The sequence below is a fragment of the Bufo gargarizans genome, chromosome 6, assembly GCF_014858855.1.
Source record: "Bufo gargarizans isolate SCDJY-AF-19 chromosome 6, ASM1485885v1, whole genome shotgun sequence".
NCBI lineage: Eukaryota > Metazoa > Chordata > Amphibia > Anura > Bufonidae > Bufo > Bufo gargarizans.
Window position 1 is genome coordinate 5,660,027 of NC_058085.1, and position 20,397 is coordinate 5,680,423.

Here is a 20,397-nt window from a genome sequence, read left to right on the forward strand (position 1 = left end):
TGATGAGAGCACTGTACTGCTGAGACTAGATAGGCAGGATTACATCGCTCACAGTACCAGAAGGGGTCATCCTGTTATTACTAAAGGCAGGGGTCATAGTGATGAGTACATTGTACTGCTGAGACTAGATAGGCAGGATTACATCGCTCACAGTACCAGAAGGGGTCATCCTGTTATTACTAAAGGCGGGGGTCATAGTGATGAGTACACTGTACTGCTGAGACTAGATAGGCAGGATTACATCACTCACAGTACCAGAAGGGGTCATCCTGGCATTACTAAAGGCGGGGGTCATAGTGATGAGTACATTGTACTGCTGGAGACTAGATAGGCAGGATTACATCACCCACAGTACCAGAAGGGGTCATCCTGGATCCCCCTCCCCTAAATAGTGCCATCCGCAGATCCCCCTCCCCTAAATAGTGCCATCCACAGATGGATCCCCCTCCCCTAAATAGTGCCATCCACGGATCCCCCTCCCCTAAATAGTGCCATCCACAGATCCCCCTCCCCTAAACAGTGCCATCCACAGATCCCCCTCCCCAACGCTCTCAGGAGCATATTTATAAACTAATTAGTAACTTGAACTTTAATCATTGACATCGCTGATCTCTTTACTTGGATTGGATACCTTACTCTGTCTTAGCTCTGGTAACGGTAACAGCAGGCAGTGCGGACGGGCGGCGCTCACTCACTGACGTCACGTGCCTGCGCCGCCTAGTGGGAGGAACAGGTGCGTGACGTCAGTGAGTGAGCGCCGCCCGCCCGCACTGCCTGCTGTTACCGTTACCAGAGCTAAGACAGAGTAAGGTATCCAATCCAAGTAAAGAGATCAGCGATGTCAATGATTAAAGTTCAAGTTACTGATTAGTTTATAAATGGTCTCCTGTGAGCGGCGGGGCCCTGTATATTCTAACCCCCAGGCAAGCGTCCCTGTCACCATGGGAACGTCTGGGGGTTAGAATATACCATCGGATTTGAGTTTTCACGCTCTCAAGCGTGAAAACTCAGATCCGATGGTATATTCTAACCCCCAGGCAAGCGTCCCCGTCACCATGGGAACGCCTGGGGGTTAGAATATGATCGGATCTTCCTTACTCAGTGGCCTGGCTGGAGCCTCCCCAGCCTCTGTGTCGGCCCGGCCCTGCGTGCGACCTGCTCCAGTCCAGTCCTGACTCCTCCCCAGCCAGGCCCGAGCCGCGGACCGCCCGCACCCCGCCCACTACACTAGTGTAGTGGGCGGGCGGGCCGCGGCTCGTCGGCCTGGCTGCCTGTGTGTAGTGTGTGTGTGTGAAAAAAAATAAAAATAAATCAACAGAAGGCAGCCCGGACGGGCCCCCAGTGGCGTAGGGCCCCATAGCCACTGCTATGGTTGCTATGGCGATCCCTACGCCACTGCACAGTACCAGAAGGGGTCATCCTGTTATTACTAAAGACAGAGGTCATAGTGATGAGTACATTGTACTGCTGAGACTAGATAGGCAGGATTACATCACTCACAGTACCAGAAGGGGTCATCCTGGCATTACTAAAGGCGGGGGTCATAGTGATGAGTACATTGTACTGCTGAGACTAGATAGGCAGGATAACATTACTCACAGTACCAGAAGGGGTCATCCTGTTATTACTAAAGACAGAGGTCATAGTGATGAGTACATTGTACTGCTGAGACTAGATAGGCAGGATTACATCACTCACAGTACCAGAAGGGGTCATCCTGGCATTACTAAAGGCGGGGGTCATAGTGATGAGTACATTGTACTGCTGAGACTAGATAGGCAGGATAACATTACTCACAGTACCAGAAGGTGTCATCCTGTTATTACTAAAGGCGGGGGTCATAGTGATGAGTACATTGTACTGCTGAGACTAGATAGGCAGGATTACATTACTCACAGTACCAGAAGGGGTCATCCTGTTATTACTAAAGGCAGGGGTCATAATGATGAGTGCATTGTACTGCTGAGACTAGATAGGCAGGATTACATTACTCATAGTACCAGAAGGGGTCATCCTGGCATTACTAAAAGCGGGGGTCATAGTGATGAGTACATTGTACTGCTGAGACTAGATAGGCAGGATTACATCACTCACAGTACCAGAAGGGGTCATCCTGGTATTACTAAAGGCGGGGGTCATAGTGATGAGTACATTGTACTGCTGAGACTAGATAGGCAGGATTACATCACTCACAGTACCAGAAGGGGTCATCCTGTTATTACTAAAGGCGGGGGTCATACTGAAGAGTACACTGTACTGCTGAGACTAGATAGGCAGGATTACATCACTCACAGAGATAATCTTATATATGGGCACTTGTTGCAGGTCTCAGTGATGTAATCCTGCCTATCTAGTCTCTAGAAAACCAAATGTTGTGACTTCTGTGCACTAAGCGGACACATTTCCTCTTAGGAGACATCACGACTGGAGTCATGTAGCAGCACATCAGGTTACAGGAAACCGCAGGGTTAATAAACGCAGAACTTTCCTGCGCCAAATCCATTATCCCCGATACAGGAAGACCTCCGGGGATTATACACAGACGGATGAGACCAAATCCAAGGACTCGCAACCGCCCTCCATAGGTTTGTTAATATGGAACATTCCCGAGAGGTAAGACAAACACCAGGAGCCTCCTATGACAGCCGCAAGGGGGGGCAATGTGTCTACAGGTGGAGAAGGGCGGCCTGCGGGGGGCGTCATGGCTGTGCCGTCTCTGTACACACTGCGCAGCAGGACGCGGGCTCTTTACATTGTGAGAGATGGAGCCCAGAGCTTCTCCTCTATGTGCCTGCACCCTAGTAATGGAGCATGGAGGGTGAATACTGCTGAGAGTGATGGAATCCTGCCTATCTAGTCTCCAGCAGCACCGTGCACTCATCAGTCAGTCAGTATAACCCGAGGCATTAGTTATAATGGGAAGAGACCCCTGATAACCGTCCATATACATGATCCCTTCTGGTATTGTGAGTGATGTTATCTTGCCTATCTAGTCTCCAGCAGTACAATACACTCATCAGTATGACCCTCAATACCGGAGAGGTTCACGTATCTAGACCGTTATCAGGGGTCTCATCCTATTATTACTAAAGGCTGGGGTCACACTGACTGAATGATGAGTGCACTGTACTGCTGGAGACTAGATAGGCAGGATTACATTACTGCCAATACCAGATGAGATCATGTATATGGACAATTATCAGGGGTCTCATCCCATTATTACTAATTGCTGGGGTCATACGGACTAGTGTAATTGTACTGCTGAGACTAGATAGGCAGGATTACATCACTCGCAGTATCAGAAGGGATCATGTATATGGACAGTTATCAGGGGTCTCATCCTATTATTACTAATTGCTGGGGTCATACGGACTAGTGTAATTGTACTGCTGAGACTAGATAGGCAGGATTACATCACTCACAGTATCAGAAGGTATCATGTATATGGACAGTTATCAGGGGTCTCTTCCCATTATTACTAATTGCTGGGGTCATACGGACTAGTGTAATTGTACTGCTGAGACTAGATAGGCAGGATTACATCACTCACAGTATCAGAAGGGATCATGTATATAGACAATTATCAGGGGTCTCATCCTATTATTACTAAATGCTGGGGTCATACTGACTAGTGTAATTATACTGCTGAGACTAGATAGGCAGGATTACATCACTCACAGTATCAGAAGGTATCATGTATATAGACAATTATCAGGGGTCTCATCCTATTATTACTAAATGCTGGGGTCATACGGACTAGTGTAATTGTACTGCTGAGACTAGATAGGCAGGATTACATCACTCTCAGCAGTATTCACCCTCCATGCTCCATTACTAGGGTGCAGGCACATAGAGGTGAAGCTCTGGGCGCCATCGCTCACAAAGTAAAGAGCCCGCGTCCTGCTGCGCAGTGTGTACAGAGACGGCACAGCCATGACGCCCCCCGCAGGCCACTCTGCTCCACCTGTGGACACAATCCGTCATAGGAGGCTCCTGGTGTTTGTCTTACCTCTCGGGAATGTTCCATATTAACAAACCTATGGAGGGCGGTTGCGAGTCCTTGGATTTGGTCTCATCCGTCTGTGTATAATCCCCGGAGGTCTTCCTGAATCGGGGATAATGGATTTGGCGCAGGAAAGTTCTGCGTTTATTAACCCTGTGGTGTCCTGTAACCTGATGTGCTGCTACATGACTCCAGTCGTGATGTCTCCTAAGAGGGAATCTATCGCAGTGCCCCCTCACATATACAGTATCTGACAGAGGTGAGTGCCCCCCTCACATATACAGTATCTGACAGAGGTGAGTGCCCCCCTCACATATACAGTATCTGACAGAAGTTAGTGCCCCCCTCACATATACAGTATCTGACAGAAGTGAGTGCCCCCCTCACATATACAGTATCTGACAGAAGTTAGTGCCCCCCTCACATATACAGCATCTGACAGAAGTTAGTGCCCCCCTCACATATACAGCATCTGACAGAAGTTAGTGCCCCCCTCACATATACAGTATCTGACAGAAGTTAGTGCCCCCCTCACATATACAGCATCTGACAGAAGTTAGTGCCCCCCTCACATATACAGCATCAGACAGAAGTTAGTGCCCCCCTCACATATACAGTATCTGACAGAAGTCAGTGCACCCCTCACATATACAGCATCTGACAGAAGTCAGTGCGCCCCTCACATATACAGTATCTGACAGAAGTGAGTGCACCCCTCACATATACAGTATCTGACAGAAGTGAGTGCCCCCCTCACATATACAGTATCTGACAGAAGTTAGTGCCCCCCTCACATATACAGCATCTGATAGAAGTTAGTGCCCCCCTCACATATACAGTATCTGACAGAAGTCAGTGCACCCCTCACATATACAGCATCTGACAGAAGTCAGTGCACCCCTCACATATACAGTATCTGACAGAAGTAAGTGCACCCCTCACATATACAGCATCTGACAGAAGTGACTGCACCCCTCACATATACAGTATCTGACAGAAGTGAGTGCGCCCCTCACATATACAGTATCTGACAGAAGTGAGTGCACCCCTCACATATACAGTATCTGACAGAAGTGAGTGCATCCCTCACATATACAGCATCTGACAGAAGTGACTGCACCCCTCACATATACAGTATATGACAGAAGTAAGTGCACACCTCACATATACAGTATCTGACAGAAGTGAGTGCACCCCTTACATATACAGTATCTGACAGAAGTCAGTGCACCCCTCACATATACAGTATCTGACAGAAGTCAGTGCACCCCTCACATATACAGTATCTGACAGAAGTCAGTGCACCCCTCACATATACAGTATCTGACAGAGGTGAGTGCACCCCTCACATATACAGTATCTGACAGAAGTCAGTGCCCCCCTCACATATACAGTATCTGACAGAAATCAGTGCCCCCCTCACATATACAGTATCTGACAGAAGTGAGTGCACCCCTCACATATAAGGTATCTGACAGAAGTGAGTGCACCCCTCACATATACAGTGTCTGACAGAAGTGAGTGCACCCCTCACATATACAGTATCTGACAGAAGTCAGTGCCCCCCTCACATATACAGTATCTGACAGAAGTCAGTGCCCCCCTCACATATACAGTATCTGACAGAAGTGAGTGCACCCCTCACATATACAGTATCTGACAGAAGTGAGTGCACCCCTCACATATACAGTATCTGACAGAAGTAAGTGCACCCCTCACATATACAGTATCTGACAGAAGTGAGTGCACCCCTCACATATACAGTATCTGACAGAAGTGACTGCACCCATCACATATACAGTATCTGACAGAGGTGAGTGCACCCCTCACATATACAGTATCTGACAGAAGTGAGTGCATCCCTCACATATACAGTATCTGACAGAAGTGAGTGCGCCCCTCACATATACAGTATCTGACAGAGGTGAGTGCACCCCTCACATATACAGTATCTGACAGAAGTGAGTGCAACCCTCACATATACAGTATCTGACAGAGGTGAGTGCACCCCTCACATATACAGTATCTGACAGAGGTGAGTGCACCCCTCACATATACAGTATCTGACAGAAGTGAGTGCACCCCTCACACATACAGTATCTGACAGAAGTGAGTGCCCCCATCACATATACAGTATCTTACAGAAGAGAGTGCCCCCTCACATATACAGTATCTGACAGAGGTGAGTGCCCCCCTCACATATACAGGATCTGAAAGAAGTGAGTGCCCCCTCACATATACAGTATCTGACAGAAGTGAGTGCCCCCTCATATATACAGTATCTGACAGAAGTGAGTGCACCCCTCACATATACAGGATCTGACAGAAGTGAGTGCCCCCTCACATATACAGTATCTGACAGAAGTGAGTGCACCCCTCACATATACAGTATCTGACAGAAGTGAGTGCACCCCTCACATATACAGTATCTGACAGAAGTGAGTGCGCCCCTCACATATACAGGATCTGACAGAAGTGAGTGCGCCCCTCACATATACAGTATCTGACAGAAGTGAGTGCACCCCTCACATATACAGTATCTGACAGAAGTGAGTGCACCCCTCACATATACAGTATCTGACAGAAGTGAGTGCACCCCTCACATATACAGTATCTGACAGAAGAGAGTGCACCCCTCACATATACAGTATCTGACAGAAGTGAGTGCACCCCTCACATATACAGTATCTGACAGAGGTGAGTGCACCCCTCACATATACAGTATCTGGCAGAGGTGAGTGCACCCCTCACATATACAGTATCTGGCAGAGGTGAGTGCACCCCTCACATATACAGTATCTGACAGAAGTGAGTGCACCCCTCACATATACAGTATCTGACAGAGGTAAGTGCACCCCTCACATATACAGTATCTGACAGAAGTGAGTGCACCCCTTACATATACAGTATCTGACAGAAGTGAGTGCACCCCTCACATATACAGTATCTGACAGAAGTGAGTGCACCCCTCACATATACAGTATCTGACAGAAGTGAGTGCACCCCTCACATATACAGTATCTGACAGAAGTGAGTGCACCCCTCACATATACAGTATCTGACAGAAGTGAGTGCACCCCTCACATATACAGTATCTGACAGAAGTGAGTGCACCCCTCACATATACAGTATCTGACAGAAGTGAGTGCACCCCTCACATATACAGTATCTGACAGAAGTGAGTGCACCCCTCACATATACAGTATCTGACAGAAGTGAGTGCACCCCTCACATATACAGTATCTGACAGAAGTGAGTGCACCCCTCACATATACAGTATCTGACAGAAGTGAGTGCACCCCTCACATATACAGTATCTGACAGAAGTGAGTGCACCCCTCACATATACAGTATCTGACAGAAGTGAGTGCACCCCTCACATATACAGTATCTGACAGAAGTGAGTGCACCCCTCACATATACAGTATCTGACAGAAGAGAGTGCACCCCTCACATATACAGTATCTGACAGAAGTGAGTGCACCCCTCACATATACAGTATCTGACAGAGGTGAGTGCACCCCTCACATATACAGTATCTGACAGAAGTGAGTGCACCCCTCACATATACAGTATCTGGCAGAGGTGAGTGCACCCCTCACATATACAGTATCTGGCAGAGGTGAGTGCACCCCTCACATATACAGTATCTGACAGAAGTGAGTGCACCCCTCACATATACAGTATCTGACAGAGGTGAGTGCACCCCTCACATATACAGTATCTGACAGAAGTGAGTGCACCCCTGACATATACAGTATCTGACAGAAGTGAGTGCACCCCTCACATATACAGTATCTCACAGAAGTGAGTGCACCCCTGTATACAGTATCTCACAGAAGTGAGTGCACCCCTCACATATACAGTATCTGACAGAAGTGAGTGCACCCCTCACATATACAGTATATGTGAGGGGTGCACTCACTTCTGTGAGATACTGTATATGTGAGGGGTGCACTCGCTTCTGTCAGATACTGTATATGTGAGGGGTGCACTCGCTTCTGTCAGATACTGTATATGTGAGGGGTGCACTCACTTCTGTCAGATACTGTATATGTGAGGGGTGCACTCACTTCTGTCAGATACTGTATATGTAAGGGGTGCCCTCACTTCTGTCAGATACTGTATATGTGAGGGGTGCACTCACCTCTGTCAGATACTGTATATGTGAGGGGTGCACTCACTTCTGTCAGATACTGTATATGTGAGGGGTGCACTCACTTCTGTCAGATCCTGTGTATGTGAGGGGTGCACTCACTTCTATCAGATACTGTATATGTGAGGGGTGCACTCACTTCTGTCAGATACTGTATATGTGAGGGGTGCACTCACTTCTGTCAGACACGGTATATGTGAGGGGTGCACTCACTTCTGTCAGACACTGTATATGTGAGGGGTGCACTCACTTCTGTCAGATACTGTATATGTGAGGGGTGCACTCACTTCTGTCAGATCCTGTGTATGTGAGGGGTGCACTCACTTCTATCAGAGACTGTATATGTGAGGGGTGCACTGACTTCTGTCAGATACTGTATATGTGAGGGATGCACTCACTTCTGTCAGACACGGTATATGTGAGGGGAGCACTCACTTCTGTCAGACACTGTATATGTGAGGGGTGCACTCACTTCTGTCAGATACTGTATATGTAAGGGGTGCACGCACTTCTGTCAGATACTGTATATGTGAGGGAAGCACTCCCCTCTGTCAGATACTGTATATGTGAGGGGCGCACTCACTTCTGTCAGATACTGTATATGTGGGGGGCGCACTCACTTCTGTCAGATGCTGTATATGTGAGGGGCGTACTCTCTTCTGTCAGATACTGTATATGTGAGGGGTGCACTCACCTCTGTCAGATACTGTATATGTGAGGGGTGCACTCACCTCTGTCAGATACTGTATGTGTGAGGGGTGCACTCACCTCTGCCAGATACTGTATATGTGAGGGGTGCACTCACCTCTGTCAGATACTGTATATGTGAGGGGTGCACTCACTTCTGTCAGGTACTGTATATGTGAGGGATGCACTCACTTCTGTCAGATACTGTATATGTGAGGGGTGCACTCACTTCTGTCAGATACTGTATATATGGGGGGTGCACTCACTTCTGTCAGATACTGTATATGTGAGGGGTGCACTCACTTCTGTCAGATACTGTATATGTGAGGGGTGCACTCACTTCTGTCAGATACTGTATATGTGAGGGGTGCATTCACCTCTGTCAGATACTGTATGTGTGAGGGGTGCACTCACTTCTGTCAGGTACTGTATATGTGAGGGGTGCACTCACCTCTGCCAGATACTGTATATGTGAGGGGTGCACTCACCTCTGTCAGATACTGTATATGTGAGGGGTGCACTCACTTCTGTCAGGTACTGTATATGTGAGGGATGCACTCACTTCTGTCAGATACTGTATATGTGAGGGGTGCACTCACTTCTGTCAGATACTGTATATGTGGGGGGTGCACTCACTTCTGTCAGATACTGTATATGTGAGGGGTGCACTCACTTCTGTCAGATAATGTATATGTGAGGGGTGCACTCACTTCTGTCAGATACTGTATATGTGAGGGGTGCATTCACCTCTGTCAGATACTGTATATGTGAGGGGTGCACTCACCTCTGCCAGATACTGTATATGTGAGGGGTGCACTCACCTCTGTCAGATACTGTATATGTGAGGGGTGCACTTACTTCTGTCAGGTACTGTATATGTGAGGGATGCACTCACTTCTGTCAGATACTGTATATGTGAGGGGTGCACTCACTTCTGTCAGATACTGTATATGTGGGGGGTGCACTCACTTCTGTCAGGTACTGTATATGTGAGGGATGCACTCACTTCTGTCAGATACTGTATATGTGAGGGGGCACTCACCTCTGTCAGATACTGTATATGTGAGGGGCGCACTCACCTCTGTCAGATACTGTATATGTGAGGGGCGCACTCACTTCTGTCAGATACTGTATATGTGAGGGGTGCACTCACCTCTGTCAGATACTGTATATGTGAGGGATGCACTCACTTCTGTCAGATACTGTATATGTAAGGGGCACTCACCTCTGTCAGATACTGTATATGTGAGGGGTGCACTCACCTCTGTCAGATACTGTATATGTGAGGGGTGCACTCACTTCTGTCAGATGCTGTATATGTGAGGGGTGCACTCACCTCTGCCAGATACTGTATATGTGAGGGGTGCACTGACTTCTGTCAGATACTGTATATGTGAGGGGTGCATTCACCTCTGTCAGATACTGTATGTGTGAGGGGTGCACTCACCTCTGCCAGATACTGTATATGTGAGGGGTGCACTCACCTCTGTCAGATACTGTATATGTGAGGGGTGCACTCACTTCTGTCAGGTACTGTATATGTGAGGGATGCACTCACTTCTGTCAGATACTGTATATGTGAGGGGTGCACTCACTTTGTCAGATACTGTATATGTGGGGGGTGCACTCACTTCTGTCAGATACTGTATATGTGAGGGGTGCACTCACTTCTGTCAGATACTGTATATGTGAGGGGTGCATTCACCTCTGTCAGATACTGTATATGTGAGGGGTGCACTCACCTCTGACAGATACTGTATATGTGAGGGGTGCACTCACCTCTGTCAGATACTGTATATGTGAGGGGTGCACTCACTTCTGTCAGGTACTGTATATGTGAGGGATGCACTCACTTCTGTCAGATACTGTATATGTGAGGGGGGCACTAACTTCTGTCAGATACTGTATATGTGAGGGGTGCACTCACCTCTGTCAGATACTGTATATGTGAGGGGTGCACTCACTTCTGTCAGGTACTGTATATGTGAGGGGTGCACTCACTTCTGTCAGATACTGTATATGTGGGGGGTGCACTCATATCTGTCAGGTACTGTATATGTGAGGGATGCACTCACTTCTGTCAGATACTGTATATGTGAGGGGGCACTCACCTCTGTCAGATACTGTATATGTGAGGGGCGCACTCACTTCTGTCAGATACTGTATATGTGAGGGATGCACTCACTTCTGTCAGATACTGTATATGTGAGGGGGCACTGACTTCTGTCAGATACTGTATATGTGAGGGGTGCACTCACTTCTGTCAGATACTGTATATGTGAGGGGGGCACTCACTTCTGTCAGATACTGTATATGTGAGGGGGCACTGACTTCTGTCAGATACTGTATATGTGAGGGATGCACTCACTTCTGTCAGATACTGTATATGTGAGGGGGCACTCACCTCTGTCAGATACTGTATATGTGAGGGGCGCACTCACCTCTGTCAGATACTGTATATGTGAGGGGCGCACTCACTTCTGTCAGATACTGTATATGTGAGGGGTGCACTCACCTCTGTCAGATACTGTATATGTGAGGGGTGCACTCACTTCTGTCAGATGCTGTATATGTGAGGGGTGCAGAAGCTGATCCCATGTTTTTACAGAATAAGTTGCACGCCCTCCTGTTACTGCTGAGGATCTGCTACACTGTGGGGTACTCTATATCACTCGGGACCCTCGTGCTCGCACTCTGCATCCTCTTTACATTCAGGTGAGCCTATCCTTATACCTGAGCTTAGGTATCTAATCCTCTCCTGTATGATACTGTCTGCTGAGTTGTGTATCTAATACTATCCTGTGTGATACTGTCTGCTGAGCTGTGTATCTAATCCTATCCTGTGTGATACTGTCTGCTGAGTTGTGTATCTAATACTATCCTGTGTGATACTGTCTGCTGAGCTGTGTATCTAATCCTATCCTGTGAGATACTGTCTGCTCAGCTGTGTATCTAATCCTATCCTGTGTGATACTGTCTGCTGAGCTGTGTATCTAATCCTATCCTGTGTGATACTGTCTGCTGAGCTGTGTATCTAATCCTATCCTGTGTGATACAGTCTGCTGAGCTCCTGTATCTAATCCTATCCTGTGTGATACTGTCTGCTGAGCTGTGTATCTAATCCTATCCTGTGTGATACTGTCTGCTGAGCTACTGTATCTAATCCTATCCTGTGTGATACCGTCTGCTGAGCTGTGTATCTAATCCTATGCCTGTGTGATACTGTCTGCTGAGCTGTGTATCTAATCCTATCCCTGTGTGATACTGCCTGCTGAGCTGTGTATCTAATCCCTATCCTGTGTGATACTGTCTGCTGAGCTGTGTATCTAATCCTATCCTGTGTGATACTGTCCTGCTGAGCTGTGTATCTAATACTATCCTGTATGATACTGTCTGCGGAGCTGTGTATCTAATCCTATCCCGTGTGATACTGTCTGCTGAGCTGTGTATCTAATCCTGTCCTGTGTGATACTGTCTGCTGAGCTGTGTATCTAATCCTCTCCTGTGTGATACTGTCTGCTGAGATGTGTATCTAATCCTATTCTGTGTGATACTGCCTGCTGAGCTGTGTATCTAATACTATCCTGTGTGATACTGTCTGCTGAGCTGTGTATCTAATACTATCCTGTGTGATACTGTCTGCTGAGCTGTGTATCTAATCCTATCCTGTGTGATACTGTCTGCTGAGCTGTGTATCTAATCCTATCCTGTGTGATACTGTCTGCTGAGCTGTGTATCTAATCCTATCCTGTGTGATACTGTCTGCTGAGCTGTGTATCTAATCCTATCCTGTGTGATACTGTCTGCTGAGCTGTGTATCTAATCCTATCCTGTGTGATACTGTCCTGCTGAGCTGTGTATCTAATCCTATCCTGTGTGATACTGTCTGCTGAGCTGTGTATCTAATCCTATCCTGTGTGATACTGCCTGCTGAGCGTGTATCTAATCCTATCCTGTGTGATACTGTCTGCTGAGCTGTGTATCTAATCCTATCCTGTGTGATACTGCCTGCTGAGCTGTGTATCTAATCCTATCCTGTGTGATACTGTCCTGCTGAGCTGTGTATCTAATCCTATCCTGTGTGATACTGCTCTGCTGAGCTGTGTATCTAATCCTATCCTGTGTGATACTGTCTGCTGAGCTGTGTATCTAATCCTATCCTGTGTGATACTGTCCTGCTGAGCTGTGTATCTAATCCTATCCTGTGTGATACTGCCTGCTGAGCTGTGTATCTAATCCTATCCTGTGTGATACTGTGTATCTAATCCTATCCTGTGTGATACTGCCTGCTGAGCTGTGTATCTAATCCTATCCTGTGTGATACTGTCTGCTGAGCTGTGTATCTAATCCTATCCTGTGTGATACTGCCTGCTGAGCTGTGTATCTAATCCTATCCTGTGTGATACTGCCTGCTGAGCTGTGTATCTAATCCTATCCTGTGATACTGTCTGCTGAGCTGTGTATCTAATCCTCTCCTGTGTGATACTGTCTGCTGAGCTGTGTATCTAATCCTATCCTGTGTGATACTGTCCTGCTGAGCCTGTGTATCTAATCCTATCCTGTGTGATACTGCCTGCTGAGCCTGTGTATCTAATCCTATCCTGTGTGATACTGTCTGCTGAGCTGTGTATCTAATCCTATCCTGTGTGATACTGTCCTGCTGAGCTGTGTATCTAATCCTATCCTGTGTGATACTGTCTGCTGAGCTGTGTATCTAATCCTATCCTGTGTGATACTGCCTGCTGAGCTGTGTATCTAATCCTATCCTGTGTGATACTGTCTGCTGAGCTGTGTATCTAATCCTATCCTGTGTGATACTGTCCTGCTGAGCTGTGTATCTAATCCTATCCTGTGTGATACTGCCTGCTGAGCTGTGTATCTAATCCTATCCTGTGTGATACTGTCTGCTGAGCTGTGTATCTAATCCTATCCTGTGTGATACTGTCCTGCTGAGCTGTGTATCTAATCCTATCCTGTGTGATACTGTCCTGCTGAGCTGTGTATCTAATCCTATCCTGTGTGATACTGTCTGCTGAGCTGTGTATCTAATCCTATCCTGTGTGATACTGTCTGCTGAGCTGTGTATCTAATCCTATCCTGTGTGATACTGTCTGCTGAGCTGTGTATCTAATCCTATCCTGTGTGATACTGTCTGCTGAGCTGTGTATCTAATCCTATCCTGTGTGATACTGCCTGCTGAGCTGTGTATCTAATCCTACCTGTGTGATACTGCCTGCTGAGCTGTGTATCTAATCCTATCCTGTGTGATACTGTCTGCTGAGCTGTGTATCTAATCCTATCCTGTGTGATACTGTCCCTGAGCTGTGTATCTAATCCTATCCTGTGTGATACTGTCTGCTGAGCTGTGTATCTAATCCTATCCTGTGTGATACTGTCTGCTGAGCTGTGTATCTAATCCTATCCTGTGTGATACTGTCCTGCTGAGCCTGTGTATCTAATCCTATCCTGTGTGATACTGCCTGCTGAGCTGTGTATCTAATCCTATCCTGTGTGATACTGTCTGCTGAGCTGTGTATCTAATCCTATCCTGTGTGATACTGTCTGCTGAGCTGTGTATCTAATCCTATCCTGTGTGATACTGTCTGCTGAGCTGTGTATCTAATCCTATCCTGTGTGATACTGTCTGCTGAGCTGTGTATCTAATCCTATCCTGTGTGATACTGTCTGCTGAGCTGTGTATCTAATCCTATCCTGTGTGATACTGTCTGCTGAGCTGTGTATCTAATCCTATCCTGTGTGATACTGTCTGCTGAGCTGTGTATCTAATCCTATCCTGTGTGATACTGTCTGCTGAGCTGTGTATCTAATCCTATCCTGTGTGATACTGTCTGCTGAGCTGTGTATCTAATCCTATCCTGTGTGATACTGCTGAGCTGTGTATCTAATCCTATCCTGTGTGATACTGTCTGCTGAGCTGTGTATCTAATCCTATCCTGTGTGATACTGTCTGCTGAGCTGTGTATCTAATCCTATCCTGTGTGATACTGTCTGCTGAGCTGTGTATCTAATCCTATCCTGTGTGATACTGTCTGCTGAGCTGTGTATCTAATCCTATCCTGTGTGATACTGTCTGCTGAGCTGTGTATCTAATCCTATCCTGTGTGATACTGTCTGCTGAGCTGTGTATCTAATCCTATCCTGTGTGATACTGTCTGCTGAGCTGTGTATCTAATCCTATCCTGTGTGATACTGTCTGCTGAGCTGTGTATCTAATCCTATCCTGTGTGATACTGTCTGCTGAGCTGTGTATCTAATCCTATCCTGTGTGATACTGTCTGCTGAGCTGTGTATCTAATCCTATCCTGTGTGATACTGTCTGCTGAGCTGTGTATCTAATCCTATCCTGTGTGATACTGTCTGCTGAGCTGTGTATCTAATCCTATCCTGTGTGATACTGTCTGCTGAGCTGTGTATCTAATCCTATCCTGTGTGATACTGCCTGCTGAGCTGTGTATCTAATCCTATCCTGTGTGATACTGTCTGCTGAGCTGTGTATCTAATCCTATCCTGTGTGATACTGCCTGCTGAGCTGTGTATCTAATCCTATCCTGTGTGATACGTCTGCTGAGCTGTGTATCTAATCCTATCCTGTGTGATACTGTCTGCTGAGCTGTGTATCTAATCCTATCCTGTGTGATACTGTCTGCTGAGCTGTGTATCTAATCCTATCCTGTGTGATACTGCTGCTGAGCTGTGTATCTAATCCTATCCTGTGTGATACTGTCTGCTGAGCTGTGTATCTAATCCTATCCTGTGTGATACTGTCTGCTGAGCTGTGTATCTAATCCTATCCTGTGTGATACTGTCCTGCTGAGCTGTGTATCTAATCCTATCCTGTGTGATACTGCCTGCTGAGCTGTGTATCTAATCCTATCCTGTGTGATACTGCCTGCTGAGCTGTGTATCTAATCCTATCCTGTGTGATACTGCTGCTGAGCTGTGTATCTAATCCTATCCTGTGTGATACTGCTGAGCTGTGTATCTAATCCTATCTGTGTGATACTGCCTGCTGAGCTGTGTATCTAATCCTATCCTGTGTGATACTGCCTGCTGAGCTGTGTATCTAATCCTATCCTGTGTGATACTGCCTGCTGAGCTGTGTATCTAATCCTATCCTGTGTGATACTGCTGCTGAGCTGTGTATCTAATCCTATCCTGTGTGATACTGTCTGCTGAGCTGTGTATCTAATCCTATCCTGTGTGATACTGTCTGCTGAGCTGTGTATCTAATCCTATCCTGTGTGATACTGCTGCTGAGCTGTGTATCTAATCCTATCCTGTGTGATACTGTCTGCTGAGCTGTGTATCTAATCCTATCCTGTGTGATACTGTCTGCTGAGCTGTGTATCTAATCCTATCCTGTGTGATACTGTCTGCTGAGCTGTGTATCTAATCCTATCCTGTGTGATACTGCCTGCTGAGCTGTGTATCTAATCCTATCCTGTGTGATACTGTCTGCTGAGCTGTGTATCTAATCCTATCCTGTGTGATACTGTCTGCTGAGCTGTGTATCTAATCCTATCCTGTGTGATACTGTCTGCTGAGCTGTGTATCTAATCCTATCCTGTGTGATACTGCCTGCTGAGCTGTGTATCTAATCCTATCCTGTGTGATACTGTCCTGCTGAGCTGTGTATCTAATCCTATCCTGTGTGATACTGTCCTGCTGAGCTGTGTATCTAATCCTATCCTGTGTGATACTGTCCACCTGAGCTGTGTATCTAATCCTATCCTGTGTGATACAGTCTGCTGAGCTGTGTATCTAATCCTATCCTGTGTGATACTGTCTGCTGAGCTGTGTATCTAATCCTATCCTGTGTGATACTGTCTGCTGAGCTGTGTATCTAATCCTATCCTGTGTGATACTGTCCTGCTGAGCTGTGTATCTAATCCTATCCTGTGTGATACTGTCTGCTGAGCTGTGTATCTAATCCTATCCTGTGTGATACTGCCTGCTGAGCTGTGTATCTAATCCTATCCTGTGTGATACTGCCTGCTGAGCTTGTGTATCTAATCCTATCCTGTGTGATACTGTCTGCTGAGCTGTGTATCTAATCCCCTCGTGTGATACTGTCTGCTGAGCTGTGTATCTAATCCTATCCTGTGTGATACTGTCTGCTGAGCTGTGTATCTAATCCTATCCTGTGTGATACAACCTGCTGAGCTGTGTATCTAATCCTATCCTGTGTGATACTGTCCTGCTGAGCTGTGTATCTAATCCTATCCTGTGTGATACTGTCTGCTGAGCTGTGTATCTAATCCTATCCTGTGTGATACTGCCTGCTGAGCTGTGTATCTAATCCTATCCTGTGTGATACTGCTGCTGAGCTGTGTATCTAATCCTATCCTGTGTGATACTGCTCTGCTGAGCTGTGTATCTAATCCTATCCTGTGTGATACTGCCTGCTGAGCTGTGTATCTAATCCTATCCTGTGTGATACTGACTGCTGAGCTGTGTATCTAATCCTATCCTGTGTGATACTGTCTGCTGAGCTGTGTATCTAATCCTATCCTGTGTGATACTGTCTGCTGAGCTGTGTATCTAATCCTATCCTGTGTGATACAGTCTGCTGAGCTGTGTATCTAAATCCTATACTGTGTGATACTGTCTGCTGAGCTGTGTATCTAATCCTGTCCTGTGTGATACTGTCTGCTGAGCTGTGTATCTAATCCTATCCTGTGTGATACTGTCTGCTGAGCTGTGTATCTAATCCTATCCTGTGTGATACTGTCTGCTGAGCTGTGTATCTAATCCTCTCCTGTGTGATACTGCCTGCTGAGCTGTGTATCTAATCCTATCCTGTGTGATACTGCCTGCTGAGCTGTGTATCTAATCCTATCCTGTGTGATACTGCCTGCTGAGCTGTGTATCTAATCCTATCCTGTTCGATACAGCCTGCTGAGCTGTGTATCTAATCCTATCCTGTGTGATACTGTCTGCTGAGCTGTGTATCTAATCCTCTCCTGTGTGATACTGTCTGCTGAGCTGTGTATCTAATCCTATCCTGTGTGATACTGCCTGCTGAGCTGTGTATCTAATCCTATCCTGTGTGATACAGTCTGCTGAGCTGTGTATCTAATCCTATCCTGTGTGATACTGTCTGCTGATCTGTGTATCTAATCCTATCCTGTGTGATACTGTCTGCTGATCTGTGTATCTAATCCTACCCTGTGTGATACTGCCTGCTGATCTGTGTATCTAATCCTATCCTGTGTGATACTGTCTGCTGAGCTGTGTATCTAATCCTATCCTGTGTGATACTGTCTGCTGAGCTGTGTATCTAATCCTATCCTGTGTGATCCTGTCTGCTGAGCTGTGTATCTAATCCTATCCTGTGTGATACAGCCTGCTGAGCTGTGTATCTAATCCTATCCTGTGTGATACTGCCTGCTGAGCTGTGTATGGTATCTCATCCTGCTGCTCTCTGCCGCCCCCCGGTGTTCCGGCAGCACACTGCAGGCGGTAGCAGTCAGCAGCTTTGTCCTCTCACGTTTCAGGAAGCTCCACTGCACCCGGAATTACATCCACATGAACCTCTTCGGCTCCTTCATTATGAGGGCTCTCGCCGTCCTGATAAAAGACATGCAGAATACGGACCTGACACCGAAAATGGCGCGGAATGAAGACGACTGGTTGTCGGCCCTGAAGCCACAGGTAGCGGCACTGGTCACGCGGAGGATCGGACAGAAAGATCCGGAGAAAGTCTTTTCTATGATCTGTGATGAGAGAAATGCTGGGGAAGCAATGAGTGGTGTGTCCACTAGGGGGCGCCTGCAGGTCTAACTCTGCCCTCTGCCCTCCAGGTGCCCGCCTCCTGCAGGATCGTCCACATCTCCCTGCACTTCTTTGTGGGTGCGAATTCCTTCTGGCTGCTGGTGGAGGGGATCTACCTGCACACGACCATCGTCTCCCTGGTTCTGTGCGAGAGGAGGATGCTGCTGAGGTACATGGCCATCGGCTGGGGTAAGTGACCGCCACCTCCTGCTCTGTGCCGCGTCACCCGCGCACCTACCTCACTGCCTTCTCTTTCCCTTGCAGTGTGCCCCCTACTGTTCATCATACCCTGGGTGATAGCCCGAGTCTATCTGGAAAATGACGGGTAAGATCACAACGGAGAAATCACAGCAGCACAGAGGATTTCAGAAGTGCTGATCTTGTGGAGGTCACAGGCTGAGAGTTACATAGTGGAAGGAGCAGGGTCCTCCCAGCAGCACAGAGGATTTCAGGAGAGGAGTGTGCTGATATTGTGGAGGTCACAGGCTGAGAGTTACATAGTGGAAGGAGCAGGGTCCTCCCAGCAGCACAGAGGATTTCAGGAGAGGAGTGTGCTGATCTTGTGGAGGTCACAGGCTGAGAGATACATAGTGGAAGGAGCAGGGTCCTCACAGCAGCACAGAGGATTTCAGGAGAGGAGTGTGCTGATCTTGTGGAGGTCACAGGATGAGAGTTACATAGTGGAAGGAGCAGGGTCCTCCCAGCAGCACAGAGGATTTCAGGAGAGCAGTGTGCTCATCTTGTGGGTGTCACAGGATGAGAGTTACATAGTGGAAGGAGCAGGGTCCTCCTAGCAGCACAGAGGATTTCAGGAGAGGAGTGTGCTGATCTTGTGGAGGTCTCAGGATGAGAGTTACATAGAGGAAGGAGCAGGGTCCTCCTAGCAGCACAGAGGATTTCAGGAGAGGAGTGCGCTGATCTTGTGGAGGTCACAGGCTGAGAGTTACATAGTGGAAGGAGCAGGGTCCTCCCAGCAGCACAGAGGATTTCAGTAGAGGAGTGCGCTGATCTTGTGGAGTTCACAGGATGAGAGTTACATAGTGGAAGGAGCAGGGTCCTCCCAGCAGCACAGAGGATTTCAGGAGAGGAGTGTGCTGATCTTGTGCAGGTCACAGGCTGAGAGTTACATAGTGGAAGGAGCAGGGTCCTCCCAGCAGCACAGAGGATTTTAGGAGAGGAGTGCGCTGATCTTGTGGAGGTCACAGACTGAGAGTTACATAGTGGAAGGAGCAGGGTCCTCCCAGCAGCACAGAGGATTTCAGGAGAGGAGTGTGCTGATCTTGTGGAGGTCACAGGATGAGAGTTACATAGTGGAAGGAGCAGAGTCCTCCCAGCAGCACAGATGATTTCAGGAGAGGAGTGTGCTGATCTAGTGGAGATCACAGGCTGAGAGTTACATAATGGAAGGAGTAGGGTCCTCCCAGCAGCACAGAGGATTTCAGGAGAGGAGTGTGCTTATCTTGTGGAGGTCACAGGCTGAGAATTACATAGTGGAAGGGGCAGGGTCCTCCCAGCAGCACAGAGGATTTTAGGAGAGGAGTGTGCTGATCTTGTGAAGGTCACAGGCTGAGAGTTACATAGTGGAAGGAGCAGGGTCCTCCCAGCAGCACAGAGGATTTCAGGAGAGGAGTGCGCTGATCTTGTGGAGGTCACAGGCTGAGAGTTACATAGTGGAAGGAGCAGGGTCCTCCTAGCAGCACAGAGGATTTCAGGAGAGGAGTGTGCTGATCTTGTGGAGGTCACAGGCTGAGAATTA

At 47.4% G+C, this 20,397-nt stretch overlaps 1 protein-coding gene across 1 annotated transcript in view; it reads left to right on the top strand.

Moving 5' to 3' along the window:
- Positions 1-20,397, top strand: part of GLP2R (glucagon like peptide 2 receptor) — a 128,752-nt gene that overhangs the window by 98,248 nt on the left and 10,107 nt on the right. Inside the window, exons 5-8 of the mRNA XM_044297228.1 lie at positions 11,455-11,561; positions 18,365-18,521; positions 18,671-18,830; positions 18,906-18,966. Coding sequence (XP_044153163.1) covers positions 11,455-11,561; positions 18,365-18,521; positions 18,671-18,830; positions 18,906-18,966 — 485 coding nt within the window. The remainder of the gene's footprint in view (positions 1-11,454; positions 11,562-18,364; positions 18,522-18,670; positions 18,831-18,905; positions 18,967-20,397) is intronic.